The sequence below is a fragment of the Danio aesculapii genome, chromosome 23, assembly GCF_903798145.1.
Source record: "Danio aesculapii chromosome 23, fDanAes4.1, whole genome shotgun sequence".
In the NCBI taxonomy this organism is placed as follows: domain Eukaryota; kingdom Metazoa; phylum Chordata; class Actinopteri; order Cypriniformes; family Danionidae; genus Danio; species Danio aesculapii.
The window spans coordinates 40,074,618-40,091,273 of record NC_079457.1 but is presented as its reverse complement, the minus strand read 5'-3'; the positions used below and the strand labels follow the sequence as shown (position 1 = coordinate 40,091,273).

Here is a 16,656-nt window from a genome sequence, read left to right as displayed (position 1 = left end):
CTTTTAAAAACAAAAAAGCTCATCTGTACTGCCTTTCTGTGACAGCATAGTGTAATGTACTGCACGTGTGAATGTTTGTCTGCTTTTCGTCTGCACACATCTGACAGTGACAATGTTTCCTTTACACCAGTGGTATTTGTTTCTCTGGATGTGCGCACTCTTGATTATTACTGATCAAGAGCGCCTGTATTATTATTATTAATATTATTATTGTGTGTTATCAGCCGAAGTGAATATGAGAGAAAAATCAACTTTGTACAGACTATTGTTGTGGAGAGATTCAATAAAAGTATGAATATAATAGGGATCTACTAATTAGCTTATTTTAAATAAAAATACATGTAAGAGACACTCAAACCGTGTGCAAAAGAGACAATCTATAGTGCTCAGCATATGAGTACGCTCCGCACTATCTTTTACATTCATATTTTTAATAGGAAACTATACAATGTTATATTTGTGCATATACATTAGATTAGTTAGCACTGAAGCCAAATATAGAGCTTATCTAACAAAATAACTTACGATAACGGTCCGAAAACTAGTACAGCCAAATTTATATGTTATAGAAAATATTAAATACAAATTTAAAAAATAGGAAAAATCAAGAGAAGCAAAAAAATATGAAAACTTCAGTTCAAATTTTGTAGGGTGTCATTTATTTTGCAATATTTAGCCTGAATTTAATTGTAAATGTTTTCAATTTCTAAAGCTGCTCAGTGACTAAAATATTATTGTAATAAATATATCTGTTTAATAAATCTGTTTTGTTTAAATGCACCAAAATAAATTTCCTATGTTCACTGAGAAATGGATACAAATATTCATTTTCAAAATGGGGTGTACTCATTTATGCTGAGCACTGTATACATTATAACCATAAACCTTAAAATACAACACAATGCAGTGCAAATTTACTGGTGCAAAATAAAAATGTGTTATCTAATCGAACTGAGCCGATTTAATTGCATACATCAAAATATTTGCTTATAAATTTTATTTTGTTGTCATTAAAATATGAAGCATAGTTTATTTAATTTTTGCATGAGTGAAGCCATTCTTAATAGGTTTGGTTTAAAATATGTACATTTAATGTGAATATTCCATCATTATTTTCATCATCATGATTTTATTTTCATGTTCTTTGTGACCTCATAATAATGTACAAATAATGAAAATTATTAAAGCGATAGCAATCATTATTATTATTAATGATAATAATAATAATAAAAAAATATATTCTCCCTGACATTTCACATAATTTCTAGACTAGATTTTTAGACTGTTTTCAACTTCATTTTATTTTTGTTAAAAAGTAATATGCACAAAGAATATAAGCAAACTCCTTTATTACCGTTAGTTAAATTAAATAATTCAATTTAATATTAGTAATAGTCATTTTGGCTGACATGGGGGCTCAGTGGTTAGTGCTGTCACTTCACAGCAAGAAGATCCCTGGTTCGAGTCCTAGCTGAGTCAGTTGACGTTTCTAGGATGGCGTGGTTTTACTCTGGGTGCTCCGGTTTCCCCCACAGTCCAAAGATGTGCTATGGGTGAATTGAATAAACTAAATTGGCTGTAGTAAGTTTGTGTGTGTGTGTGTGTGTGTGTGTATGGGTGTTTCCCAGTATAGGGTTGTAGTTGGATGGTCATTCGTTGCGTAAAACATATGCTGAATAAGTTGGCGGTTCATTCCTCTGTGGTGACCCCTGATTAATAAAGGCACTAAGCCGAAGGAAAATGAATGAATCAATAATAGTCAATTTGACATTAACTTTGTATTACAATCCTTTTCATTTAAACTCTCCAGAGAGGCACGAAGGAAGACTTCAGTACCGGCGGCTTTCAGCAGGGGTCTCGCTTCACATCTTCATACACGTCATTCTTCCGCTGAGATGACGTGTCTGTCTGTGTTTCATTGGGTGAACAGACCCGAGTACTGCTCTCTTTTTAGGTTTGAGTGAGTAGAGATTCAACCAACAGGCCGGAGATCAACATGAAGCTAGTATTAACAGCTCTTCTGGCTCTTTGTCTGAGCTTCTGTGCAGGTAATTAGCTCCTCCGTTTATTTATTTTGAGATATATAGCACTATTCACTCAGGTATTCGTTTAGATTCGCTAGCGATGAGATGTCACATGCTAACACACACTGAATCAGTTCCGTTTCTTTTTCTTTATCGTTTACTTGATTTCATTTGCACACACTACTTCTATTTTTTTTATATATATATTTATTATCTGTTTTTTCCCTGTCTCTAATCCTGTTGCACTGTAGAAGCTGTCACGAAAACAAATTCCTCGTACGTGTGAACATACCTGGCAATAAAGCTCTTTCTGATTCTGATTAAGCTGCTGTTGTTGGTAACTTGTGTTTTTCTTCTTTCCACAGCTGAGACTTGCACAGACCCGGTGATTTCTCCGTCTTCATACACGACGACAGACGCGCTCATCTCCTCCGAGACTGTGTTCATCGTTGAACTGAGTCTGGCGTGTGCAAACGGGGCTCAGGTGAGTGAATTAACCGTCGGTGAGCTGACATATGCAACATATGTGATGATGAACACTGATAGTCGACTGACCAGGCTTGTGTTGTAGAGCGTCGCCCTGTATGCTGATGTCAATGGCAAGCAGTTCCCTGTGACCAGAGGCCAAGATGTTGGCAAATACCAGGTAAGGGGACTTAAGTTTTTAACAACAAGCAGTAAATGTTAAGTCACTTTCCTTTACCTTTTAAAAGGGATTGTTCATACAAAAATTCTGTCATTTACTCATTCTTTGACTTGTTCCAAACCAGTTTGAGTTTATTAAAGAGATATTTTGAAGAATTTTAGAAACTAGCCATTGACTTCCATAGTATATGAGTTTTTCTTACCAGGGATGTCAGTGGTTATCAGTTTCAAACATTCCTCAATTTCATCTTTTGTTTACAACAAAAAAAAAACAAGTCAAGTGTGAGTAAATGAAGACAGTAATTTCATTTTTGGGTAAACCATACCTGTAGCAACTGCTCCACTGATTTGTACTTATTGTAATTTTTTCTGTCCAGGTGTCATGGAGTGTTCCTCATAAGCAGGCAAGCTCCGGCACATATCAGGTCAAGTTCTTTGACGAAGAGTCTTACAGCACTCTACGAAAGGTTTGTGAAATTTGGGAGTGATTGATTACTCCTCCTCATGTCATTCCAAACCTGTGAAGGTAGAAAAATGAAGCACAACAGTTGGGTATTAGAAGTTAATACTCCTTTCATTCAAATGATAAACCTTTAAAACAGACCAAAACTGCAGAGCTGCGGCCCTCCAGGAATCGAGTTTGAGACTTGTGAACTAAATCATATCCAATCGATTGATAACATTTGAGCTCACAGCAGGTCTGTTTTTAAAGGTTTATCATTTGAATTTGTTTGACGCCTATGATTTAGTTGAACACATCTGTTTTATAGTGGATTTTGTGCAGGGAAAAAACTACAGTACTTATGATGCTGGACGAAAGATTGCACCAAACAGAGTAGAGGCATGTTAACTGGGTATTTATCACAGCCCGCTATTGTGAAGCACCTAAAATAGTCAGTGTTTCTAACCTCACAGTAAACTTGTTTGCATATTTTGCATTAAAGTGATTATTATTATTATTAAAAGGACAGCTCAACCAAACACAATACTGTCATTCACCTTCCACTTCACTGAAGCTTTTTTTTTCTGCTAGACACACAATTTTCCCCCACATAAGGGAACTATATGGGGCCAGAAATCTTTAATAACCAATAAATTCTTCAACATCCTTTTTGCATAAGAAGCAAGTGCAGGTTTGGAATACTGTAAGGAATGTGAAAAATGACCGAATTGTTGTTTTGGAATCTTGCATGATAAATATGAACACAGAAGAATTTGTTTAATGTTTCTGCTAAATGTGTTTCCAGGCTCAAAGAAACAATGAAGATGTCGATGCCATCAAGCCTTTGTTCTCTGTCAATGTGGATCACAGGGTGAGTGAACATGCGGATCTTCATCAACAACAAACAGTACACCCAAGTTCTTAAAATGAAATAAGTTCTTACTGTAGCGTCCTGGTAAAAAGATGACTGAATCTTCCACTGATGGTTCACGATTCGTTTATTGGACACATTGCATTGAACCATTACACAATATAGCATCATGAATCACTGTGAGAACGAGAGAAAACTAACAAACTAACACACACAAAAGAATCCTGAAAGTTGAAACACTAAATATATATATATATATATATATATATATATATATATATATATATATATATATATATATATATATATATATATATATATATATATATATATATATATATATATATATATATAATGAATCCTAAACAAATTTAACAATTCAAAATGACCTTATTTTCCCTTAAACCAGGAGCTAAAACTCATAATTAGGGGAATACATGAATCAGCCGTGTACCTGTGCCTTGTTGGTGTTTCACCTAGCATTTCATGCCAATTCTGCTTTGCTTCACATCCATTTTTATACACTTCATATATCGGGATCATAATATATATCGTTATATAATATAATCTCGATGTCATAATTAAAGTTCGCAACTATAGCTTAATTTATTCAACAAAATCGAACCAGATACAAAATACTAAATTTAAATTACAAACAAGGTAACACATTACATCAGCACTTAAATAATATGCCTTATTACAGGATTTCACACATTTTCTACTACTAGTTTACAGATTTGCCCCTTGATGTGCTTGTTTTTAATGTATTTTTGAATTTCAGGGTGCGTGGAATGGTCCTTGGGTGTCAACAGAGGTCTTGGCTGCACTGATTGGCATTTTGGTTTACTACCTGGCCTACAGCACCAAAAGTGCCATCCAGGCTTAAGAAGAGAAGAATTGTCCATTTCCATTGTTCAAACAGGTCTTCAGCAAATAACATATTTGACATTTAATATGCAGATTTTACTGCCACGGACATCATAGCTAAAACCTGACACGGGTCAAAGTATGGACAAAGACAATTATTATAAAGTGGTGTTTTGTTTTTTTTATAATTTTTTTAAAATCTGATATTGTCAAATTAAGGACCGAATTTTCCATTTGTGCTTAAACCTCAAAAGCTCTGAGGTGATTCATTTGTGACTCCTCATCAACGTCCAGTTCTGTGTTTTTGGAGTGTCCCAAATATCGATGAAATTCATTGAATGTGGGAATAAACAACTTTTCTGAAAGTTTTTCTGGCTTGTTTTTGAAGCTTGTTTAGTTGATCACTTTTACTATATTTATATTTGTGTGTGTGTGCTTGAATGTATAGTTTGTATGGAAACAATGACGTGGGCATACCAATCTGAATATGATTTGTATTAAACCAAAAGGCATCAAAATCATGGTTAAGTTAAAATTTCTTAAATTTTCTGTGAGCGTCATGGGTAGGGGTTGGTTGGGGACTAGATTACAGCTTGTACAGTATAAAATATTACTATAGAGATATTCAAGTGTGTGTATACATGATTGCACATAACTATTTCTCTAACTTATATTTTAAGCCACTTTTCACACATTAATTTAGTAAGTGTCTACAAACTACTTGCAATATTCTTAGGAATGAAAAGAAGCACGTCATTTGCCTCTAGTACCTTTTTTGTAAATTTGCATGAACGCACAACCGTCTGACGCACCTTTATGGTAGAACCACAATAGGGGGAGCTCACAATAGAAGATTGTGCCATTTTCATTTTTAGAGGGAGATTAAGTCTGAACAAGCAAGTCCAAAACGAGCCAGCGACGGTTTAGTTTGGTGCAAGATGATTTTTCACGCAGTTTCTTTCTTATTTACTTAATTCCAACAGTAACTTGTCTATTAGCGACAAACTTCCTAGCATGGGTCTGAAAGTGACACCCCTCTCCCCTCAGCATTGTGAGATGGTTTAGTCCGCAAGCGCGTCTATACTCCGTGTTCAAGGGCCAAGCGTGTACATCAAACACGCTATCTGTTGTTTTCAGCCAGTTGTTTCGTGAACGCCTCACCTTTTCTTTAAGCACCTCTTTCTTCGTCTGCATGAGGAATAAATAATACTGATTTTACCATGTCGGGTTCCGAGCCACCGTCAGGGGACTCTGGCGGAGCAGGAGGGTATGCAGTCTTTTACCCGGCGGGATACCAGGCGTTGAACCCGGAGGAGCATGGCCTAGACCGCGGCTTCAGACTCACGGCCTTCTCTGATATGAAAGGATGAGGGTGTAAAGTCCCGCAGGAGACTCTGCTCAAACTCCTGCAGGGACTGGAGCCTGACCGGCCGCCCGGAGAGGACGACGGTTCGGGGACGGGTGTTGGAGACGAAACCGCTGATTTCGGGCTTGTTTCAGTTGCTCAGGGTCCTCGACTAGGTAAAGTATGACCTGTCACACCGACGCTGTCAAACAGCAAGCATTGATTCGGGAATAGTTCTTTTGAGTCGGATCTTTTCAGCGAATCAGTTGAACCAAGAAACTATCAATCAACCAACCTTTATTTATATAGCATCTTACTACTACCAAGGTTGACCAAAGTGTCAAATAGAAGGCAAACAATGCTAAAACAATACAATAAATGGCAAGAAAATACAGCAAACACGAAACAGTTTTGATACTCTGAAGAAAGATCATTTAAGTGAGGGTTTGGCTGTTTATTACGCCAATTAAGTGAAAGTTTTTGTTAAAAAAACAAAAACACGACGTAAACTTATTGCATGATAGACTTACAAAATTGAATTAAAACATTTATTCACATAAAAAACAATATGTTGACCCCTAATGAAAATAATAAAGCGCTGAATAGGTTTGGTGAACCGCCTTCTGGAAACAGACTGTTCAAAAGAACCGATTCGCGGAAATGAGTTCCAGGAATTGCTGTAAAAACTGACAATTAAAAGGCTCTTATTGTCTTTGCAAAACCGGTTGGTTATCACTACTGTCAGACCTGTTTGTATGCAGTAGTTTGCTGCAACGTTTTTCCGGTAAATTTGGCAAAACACACCAACAACCGTTTGTGTTCTGTGTATTCAGCATATCATATGTTGTAATCTCTCTAATGTCAAACATAAAACTGCAAAGTCATTCAATAAATTTTTTTAAATGTATTTTAGAAAACCATCATTTATCTGCCTTGAAGGATCAGAAAACATCTCTTCCGCTAAGCACTTTGTTTAACCTTTGATTCATCCTGTTAATTTAGAACTACCATTAACTATAACCCAGTCATTTAAAAGAGAAGTGAACTATGCACCTATGTTTTAAGTAAATGCTTACCACTGGGGAAAAAATTACAAATCCTGCAAAAATGTTTCTTACTCAGTGTTATAATAAAGTTATTTTTAATCACTATAGTATGTGCTATTTAAATATGCATTTTCACATGTAATTGATGTCAATGAAAAATAATAATAATGTACTTTCTTGGTTCAGGTATTGGAATGGACTCATGTGTGATCCCACTAAGACATGGAGGTCTATCCCTGGTCCAAACCACAGATTTCTTCTATCCTTTAGTGGAGGACCCTTACATGATGGTGGGTGAACTCTGTTAATGTTTTGGAAATGTTCTAAGCACCTCAAATACGGTATGAATGAAGCTCATCTCTGTTTTTTTACAGGGACGAATCGCCTGTGCAAATGTCCTGAGTGATCTGTACGCCATGGGCATCACAGAATGTGACAACATGCTCATGCTCCTCAGTGTCAGTCAGAAGATGAACGAGAAGGTGAAGTTCCCTTTTTTGCATAGATTTCATTTAAATATTTGCACGTATCTTTGCAGGTTCAGAAAGCTGAGAAGGGTTTCCACGGGTCATGTTATATTTGGAATATCGTTTATTTATAAAAGTTTCATTCCAGACGTTGAAAGTCACAGAATTTTTATATGTTTTTGTCCAAGTAATGGACATTTTTTTTCATGTTATTTTTCATATGTTTTGCTTGTTGTTATGGTTAGTCTTTTTATTCATGCCATTTTATTCTTTTCCCACTTGTCAACTGGCAAACAAATGTACTAAAATATGATTTCGAACATTAAGCAGCATAAGTTGTTTTGCTTTGCTAAAACTTAAAGAGCCCCTATTATGCTTTATAAAAGGTCATATTTTGATTTTGGGGGTCTCCAACTACAAGCTGATATGCATGCAAGGTCAAAAAACACTTTCAGTGTCTTTTAAAAGGCATTAATTTTTCCCTTATTTTCCCAATGACTCCCATATGAGTTGTTCAGGGATTCATTTGTTTCAAAACCCCTCCTTTGTGTGAGGCTAATCTGCGCTGATTGCTTTGATGACCCAGTCTGTTGTGATTGGTCCACTGTGTTCATCGCGAAACGGAGAGAAACGCCCCCTACGGTTATGAAGTAGTGATCAGAGTATATGCGTGAGTCCAATGCAGGAACGCATTAAAGCAATGCAGTTAAACACCAGCATATTACTCTATTCTTCACAACAACCCCAAGTAATAACAAGGATACATGTTTAGTGTTAATCCACACAGTGGCAAAAGTTGCACATGTGTAGGAACAGCTGGTGGTGGCCATAGCAACAAACAGCAGGAGATCGCGAGCACAAAATGCATTTAAATCAGTAAAGGAAGCATGCGTCGTGTTTTCAACGTAGTTTTACACGTGATATGTGAAATAGACCCATAAAATTTACCCTGAGAGAGAGAGACAAGCACTGGTCTAAAATAGATATGTGATTACAAGCTGCGCAGAGCAATTACAAGGTACAATACACAATTAAACACATATTTTACCTACTACAGAAAACGAGGCAACCATTTTAAGCACACTTCACGTTGTGTAGAACGGAGAAAGTTACAGGATCTGGAGGAAGAAGAAACTGGTCCATACAAACTTTGTAACGGTTACAGACAAAGTCCCATACATTAGTAGACCTTGCTGATCTTTCATTTAATAACAATTGGCTGGCGAATCCCACACTGCAGGGTAGGTTATTGTATCAATCATTAGAAAAATGACAGGAACAAACAAAGCACACAGTTGGCTATACTGTGGTGTTGTGAAAATGAACTTTAACCCTTTATTCCCCACAGCCGCATGTCTGGCCATCTCTCAGTGATAGTAATCTTCACGTCATGATCAATCCCATGGTCCCTCGCACTCTGCTAGTGTCTGAAGGGAAAGGCGTGTTCACGTTTTGCTGGATCCGGTAGTTTTTATTTGGTTTTGTTTCGTGTCGACGTCGACACGAACAGGCAAAAGATTCGGATGACAGACAAATCTTTTAAACGACTCTGAGTCGAATCTTTTATTTTAAAAATTACATTTTTAAACACAGTACATTTTCAGATTTAACCCCTTAGCTGGATGTTTTCATTCACTTAGAGCTGTGTTGCACACTGCGTGGAAGGTAATTCTCAAAAACCCATAATAGGGGCTCTTTAAAGGAAGTGAATGAGATCGTAAATCTTTTAAGTTACCTTTAAGATACAATGGCTGTGCTCTTAAGTGAAAAATAAGGTGGATGGGTCATGAAAGCTCATTTTTTAGTCAGTGAGAATTTGACCTGGGGAACCCTGGCTAAGTGGTTAATTTTATGTGTTGCTTGCCGATGTTTTCTCAGGAGAGAGATCTGGTGATGCCTTTAATGATGAAGGGTTTCCGTGATGCGGCAGAGGAGGGCGGGACTTCAGTCACCGGAGGACAAACAGTTGTCAATCCCTGGATCATAATCGGGGGCGTAGCTTCTGTAGTCTGCCAGCCCAATGATTTCATCTTGTGAGTGTTTCTGTCTGCTCTCTCGTGAATTAGTCAAATTCACACACTTGGATCTGAATGAACCAGTTTTCTAAACTAACATGTATGAGTTATGAAAGCAAATATTCATTGCGTGACCGTTCAGTATTTGTTTTCATTGAGTAAATTCTCACATGTCTGTTTAAATATATATGTAGCCCTGATGGTGCTGTACCTGGGGATGTGTTGGTTCTCACTAAACCTCTGGGAACTCAAGTAGCAGTGAATGCCCATCAGTGGTTGGATATAGTAAGTATATCATAGCAACTTCTTCCACTATTTTTGTGTAGAATTTGAAAATATTACATCCTCACATCATTGTATTACTTTTCTGCAATCACATGTATATCTCTTTTTTTTTCAGCCTGAGAAATGGAATAAGATAAAATTGGTGATTTCCAGGGAGGAAGTGGAGCAAGCCTATCAGGAGGCTATGCTCAATATGGCCACCCTCAATCGCACTGGTATGTCGTTGCATAAGCAGTCTTAACATGGATTTATATCAACATTGGGGCTAATATTCAGCACACACACTCCACATGGTTTTGCAACTTTGTAGTATTTAAAATGGCCTCTTGAGTGTACTTTAAAACGATGAAGTAAAGGAAAGCTGTTTATAAATGATTTGTAAATGTTTCTTTTTTTTCTCTCCAGCTGCTGCCTTAATGCACAAATTTAATGCACATGCTGCCACAGACATCACCGGGTTTGGGATCATTGGTCATGCACGGAATCTGGCCAAGCAGCAGAGAAACGATGTTGCCTTTGTCATTCACAACCTTCCCATTATCTCTAAAATGGCTGCGATCAGCAAAGCTGGTGGAAACCTGTTTGGGCTTTTGCAGGGCACATCTTCCGAAACATCAGGTGAGAGTCACAGCTCAAAGCACACACACTTAAAAATGATCATATAACCTTCTTTCATCCTTTGCAGTTTTTTGTGTTCAGATCTTTTTATTGACATTTTACTCAAAGCAACAATTTTAAAAAGATTTTAAAAATAGAGACTAATTATATTTGCTCCAACCGAGCACCACGGTGCCATTTCTATACATTATATTATGCACATTCTTAATCTGTTTTACATCATGTCATGATATACATACATCCATACATAAGTAAATACAAGTTCCCTTATAAGTTTACTTATCTATTGTACATTATATAAAATGAATGACAAAAGGTTTAAAAAAAAAGATTAAGAAACAATATAGATAAAAAATCAAATAAAATGAAGGGAAGAAAAAATGTGGGAAACAAATAATCAACAGTCAAACCACAAATATTATGTTGGGATCCATTTGCTCTATATATGTCAGCACTGGCTGCAAAATAATTAAACATTTTTTTGACTGCAAGCTTTGCTGGAGTCCATTTGAAGCAATATAAGACTTTTAGTATTATTGTCTAAACTGGAATCTGTAATTTAAACCAAATATTCCAACAATAGGACAAAGGTACATGCAAAACATTAAAAAAAAAAAATTGCCAAGTTTAGAACGTGACCAAAACGTGTGTGTATTTATCTGTCTATCTGACTGTCCATCTCTTTACATATATTACACAAGGTATTTATAGTTGGTGAACATTTAGCTAATTTTGCTTTTGTCCAGTGTAGATGATGGTCTAACCTTTGCAGTTATAATGAAACTTAAAGACTTAACGTAAACCGTTTTGGGTCATTTCTTTGTAAATAATTATAAATTTCATTTCGATATCATAATAAAACCTCTATTTATCCATCAGTCTCACAGCACCATCCTAAATGGCAGTCTTAATTTTAAAATAAAAATAATATTCAAAACAAAATTGTAAAAAAAAAAAACACATTAAAGCCTCCTTTGGTCTGGTTGCTTCCGTATTAATATTTTAACATTTATTGACGTTCCTGAAATAGGCATTCCTAGTCGTAGAGTTTCCTTCAAGCCCTTGGTTCGATTCACATCTTTTTCCTGCCTCTCTCAGGTGGTCTGTTGATCTGTTTGCCACGGGAGCAGGCAGCCCGGTTTTGCGCAGAGATGAAATCCAGTCGCGTGGGTTTGCTGGGAGCCGTGGGGCAGGACGGAGGGGTGGGCGATGGGCAACAAGCTTGGATCATTGGCATCGTGGAGAAGGGCAATCGCTGCGCCCGCATCATTGACAAACCTCGGATCATAGAGGTCCCGTACCGTGGCTCAGTGGTCAGTGTGCAAGAGGGGAGCAACAATAATGCCAGTCCTCCTGAGGTGCAGCTGACATAAGAACTGCACACAGCCACAGAGGGTCTCTTTTCTCCTGACCCTCATTATATCCTCAGTGGGAATGATTGATTTGAATGTGTGTGTATGTGTGCGTTCATTGTGTTTGTGTGAAGCACAGCACAATGTGTGGTTAACTCCTGCTGTCCATTTCCTCCCCCTGTTCAGCCAAAAGGTTGAGAGCAACAGACCAAAAATGTTTTAATCTACCTGGTGGGAGATGGAATGGACAACAAGCAAATGTATTTACATCTATCATACTTTTCTTCAGCTCAGGCACACCCCCTTCACTCTGTTGTTTTCTCTTCAGGCTGAGCCATTTTTCATGTTTACCAGTTGTTCAGTAAGTAGATGGTTCACCCAAACCTTTATTTATTCACTCTCATGTTGCTTTAAACCTATGTGCTGATATGTTGTGAAACACAAAATAAGGAATTTCACACTATAGGTTTTTATACAACAAATAGTGACCAAGACTATAAATACATCATGCAAAGTGGCTCTTTTCACTGGGGTCCATGTTTTTAAAACCAACCATTGCAAAAAGGGATTTTTTAAAATCTTAACCTTTAAACACAGCATAGTGATGACTGCTTTCTTAAATGAACATGAATTAAGATTGCATTTATGCTTAAAATAGACAAAATGTCAAGGGGGAAAAGAAAGTCGACATTTCCTGTTGAAATAACTCGCTCTTCTACACACAATTGACAACTTTGGAAGGCAAGTTTATTTAGGCAAATTCTTCTCTGTGTGCTTCTCAAGTAAAAGAAGATATATAAAATATATATGTACTGCACATCCAAAAATATTGAGTAAAAATATAACATGTTTTTCTGTGAAAATACTTTTACATATTAATAACTTGTCAAGTAATATGGCTTTATATGAAAAAAGGCTCAACTATTTTTTGTTCCTCGGAAAAATAACAGCATACAGACTTGGAACATAAAGATGAATAAAAAACAAGTTTTGGGTAAACTATTCCTCCCCTTAAAAATGTTTGACTGGAGACATTTTTGATGACTATTTTTTTCCCTGCTAGAAAATAGTTTGAAATCTTATCCGGAGCTTAATTGTTTCCTCTTTATGAGGTTCTGCAGTTTGTGGCCACATGCTAAAATGAAGCCAGGTTTCCTAAGAAAACATTCCAATGAGTTCCCGATCAATCCAACACAAAAATCCTAAAATGACAATCAAAATGTTTTCGTTTAAGCCATCTGACAAAGCATGTCAAATCTGCACATGCTTTTACAAATGTATCCTGGTGACGTTGGTTAAATTGAGATATTTAATGGTACAATCAATATTTATTTTGTGTCAATGATTTAAATGCAGTCATCCAAATTTCAACAGATTTTCCTTTTCTTTTCATATATCCATGTGTTTATCTTGTACTGTCCACATCTGAATTATCCAGTTTTAATAGGACATCTGTGTAACATTGACATGCCTGGTGAAATTAGCGTAGTGTTTTCTCCAGTGGGTGATTCTCCTGAATACGATGAGCTTACGCTGGTTAGAGTAAGTTAGACTGGTTCTTTGTTCAATAGAATATGCACAACATGCGTCATGGTTTTAGGGGAAGCAGATAATTATGAATGAAATGGATGATTTGCGTGCGGTCTTAACTCTTTCCTCTGCTCAAAATCAGCAGACTGAATGAGAGAAGATAAATGAAGTCTGGTTCTCCCGCTTGTATCAGAGAAAGGGTTGAGCAGCTTTCTCTGGTCCAGCAGGTGAGGGCCCAGAATGCCAGTTGTGCCCTTTTGAATGTGTGCAACAGAACAGCAGTGTCCGGCGTCCTCTTTATGACACCTCTCTCTTTAACCCCAGCTCATGGGACGGGTGAGGTTGATGTTAGAAAGGAGAGGATAGGCTGATCTGTCCATTCATTCACCTGGCTCTAGTTTTCTCATCGCAGCTTTCATTCGCTAAACATTGTGACTCAATAAACCTGTAATTTCTCTAAACTGAGTGTTTTTGATTCATTGTTTTGGATCTCGATGGGATGTACTGTATGCACTTCACCACAGTGTGTCAGCAGAGTTCTTTGGCCAAGAATTTTTGCTTTTTTTTTCTTGTCTCAACATTGCTGCTTCAGTTAACCACTCAAATGCAGATATTGACACTAGAATTGAGTGCTTTTTAGCTTTGTCAGCTTCCAATATGCAGATGCAGATTTAATTATGACATGCATAACATTTAGGATAAGAGTCTTTGTTGCTTAAATTGCCGTTTTTGTTAAGATCATGCAGAAAGAAGCTGAGTGCTGGAGAATAGGTTTCTGATGGCACCTCGCGTCCCAGCTCAGAAAACATCTAAGAACATTTGTTCCCATTCACTTTCCCGGAGCCCCCCTTCATTAGTAGCAGAGGTTTAATACTTGCATTGGGAGATGAGAGTGCAGTGCTTGCCGCCTTGAATCATGTATGCCTTTCATAACCAGTCGCATTGCAGTATTGATCAGAAGTCCATTAACTTCCTATGAGTTTTGTGACAGTCAGTCACTGTTTGCAGAGACTATAAGCGTCAAACACTGTATCCAACCTATCAAAAATTTTATTTGCCTAGTACAACGGCTATTTTACCAACAATAAATATAAAAATACATGAAAAAGGGCAAACATGTTAAAGATTAGCCCTTATGCTATTGATGACTATAGGATATATGCAGAGTTAGTGTTTCTTTCCATACTGATAAACTTCCAGTGAATGGTTAATGTGACTTTTTTTTTTTTCATTTTATAGGCTTACTTTTACAGCATTGATGTTGTAATGTAACTAAAATATAATCAGTTATACAGACTTCAGAATTTATTTAGTTGTTCAAGCGTAAAACAAGATGAAAAGCCATTTACATGCATGCGCCTGTCAGCATTAGGCTTTCGCAGAAGCTCCATTGAATATATACTGGGGTAAAATAAATGTTCATGTTTTAAAGACATGGCATGGAAAAATGTAATTTAATGCAGTGCTTCTTGTACATTCTGAGACTTTATATCTGATATCATTCAGCCAGTGGAGATTGCTGATTTTTTTAATGAAAACAGACCTTAAACGTGCTGATTTTGAAACAGCATACAGTTCACCCAGCTTACGGTAAAATTGAAAGTCCTTCAGCATACTTCTGCAAATACCTTATTCTCTATTGACATCCATTAAAAAATGTACCTGCCAGTAAGGCCTAATGGGTTGGCTGTAGTGGTTATGTGCTCTTGGCTAAATGTCATGGCCGTGCAATCTATCCATAAAAAATTACGCTGTACCACACTTGTGAGGCCACAGCAGTGATGTGACCTTTATTTTTAGGGTTTTCACCTTTAATTGATAGGACAGTAGAGAGTATACAGGAAAGTGTGGGGAGCAGAGAGAGGGGAAGGGTTCGGCATAGGACCCTGAGGCAGAAAATCGAACTCGGGTTACTAAGTATCGTTATAGAGTCCTAAAGTTTGGTGTTGTTTTGGTTGTCAAGCATAAAAAAAATATAGATGCCCCATTAGCAGCTGTTTCTATCATCTATATTATGTAAACTACCTACTATATTTGATCAGTCAAAGCTGGTTTGGGAACATCTAGACGCAAATTGACAGTAGCTGCAACAGTGGTTGTAGGCCATGTAAAAGATTTAAAGGGGTACTTCACCCAAAATAAATACACCCTCATGTCGTTTCAATAATAATAATAATAATAATAATAATCAATCTACCAATATCTTCAAATGTCCCGAAATAGCTAGTTGTCTGCATTCATACTAGTGAGTGCTAAAAAAAATGCTAGCAATGTGTTAGCACATTAGCATTTTTGACAATGTTATCATGTGGATAACATAATTTAGCACATTTCTAGCATGTTTTTAGATTGTTTAGCTTGCATTCTCTTGTTTTATTTGTCATTTTTCTTCAGAAAATTAAACTATTGAACTAATGCTTCAATATATGCATGAGCTCAATACAAAAACACGTCAAAATTTGTAAAAGCAGAAGGACGTGTCTGCGTTTTCTTGAGTATTTCTATTTTTCTAGCCTGTCCTTGTTTTAACCTTTAGGTTTTGTCCTCTTAATCTCCTTTTCCACTATCCTTCCCTGAATCGGCAGTTAACATGTTACAGTTGATCATTTGTCTCTTTTTATTGACCTAAAACAGCTCCTCTCCTGCTGTCATCTGGTTTGCTTTTGATTAGCAGAGGAAGAGATTCATAATTGCTCACTGAGTGAATATTTTTCCCTCCTCATATATCTTTTTCCTTACATGATGTCGTTTTTGGCGTAGAGTCTGATCTCAGTGGGGAAGTAGTTTACCAGCTTCTGATTCCACACATTTTCTGTTCACTTACTCATTTTTCATTCCCAGTCTAAACCTGTTGAGCAGAACTCATGATGAACCAATGGTTGAGCTGATCCATTGATGCTCTTTGTATAGCACAGCGATGAGCATTTGAGTATGGAATAACACATTGGCTTGACTGATTTATTGGAGATGGTATATTGATTTCCTAAAGCTCGGCCACAGTTACATCAATGCTGCCATTGCTAAATGTTTATTTCTTCAGCAAAAGGACCACGTGACCATATTATAAAGCATTAGTTCTGTTTGCCTATATATTCTCTCCTGCGTCAAGTTGTTTATTACATGCAGTATTGCCATAAGAGTCTGCAGTG

The 16,656-nt window shown here is 36.9% G+C and overlaps 3 protein-coding genes across 4 annotated transcripts in view; all 3 read left to right on the top strand.

The window, feature by feature from the left end:
- The window catches only part of ikbkg (inhibitor of nuclear factor kappa B kinase regulatory subunit gamma), a 24,548-nt gene extending 24,191 nt beyond the window's left edge, over positions 1 to 357 (top strand). For both annotated transcript variants that reach the window (XM_056449217.1, XM_056449218.1), the window contains one exon: positions 1 to 357. This exon is cut by the window's left edge and continues 360 nt beyond it. The gene's annotated coding sequence lies outside the window, so the exon portion shown is untranslated.
- Positions 358 to 1,899: 1,542 nt separating this feature from the next.
- Positions 1,900 to 5,214, top strand: ssr4 (signal sequence receptor, delta). Its single transcript, XM_056449988.1, has 6 exons — positions 1,900 to 2,048; positions 2,390 to 2,508; positions 2,596 to 2,670; positions 3,047 to 3,136; positions 3,917 to 3,982; positions 4,764 to 5,214. The coding sequence occupies exons 1-6, from the start codon at positions 1,997 to 1,999 to the stop codon at positions 4,866 to 4,868; spliced, it is 507 nt and encodes a 168-aa protein (XP_056305963.1). The 5' UTR covers positions 1,900 to 1,996; the 3' UTR covers positions 4,869 to 5,214.
- Positions 5,215 to 5,928: 714 nt separating this feature from the next.
- Positions 5,929 to 13,968, top strand: sephs3 (selenophosphate synthetase 3). Its single transcript, XM_056449157.1, has 8 exons — positions 5,929 to 6,370; positions 7,427 to 7,530; positions 7,615 to 7,722; positions 9,586 to 9,740; positions 9,917 to 10,007; positions 10,123 to 10,222; positions 10,413 to 10,625; positions 11,724 to 13,968. Exons 1-8 carry the CDS (start codon positions 6,070 to 6,072, stop codon positions 11,996 to 11,998), a joined length of 1,347 nt encoding a protein of 448 aa, XP_056305132.1. The 5' UTR covers positions 5,929 to 6,069; the 3' UTR covers positions 11,999 to 13,968.
- Positions 13,969 to 16,656: the final 2,688 nt, after the last annotated feature.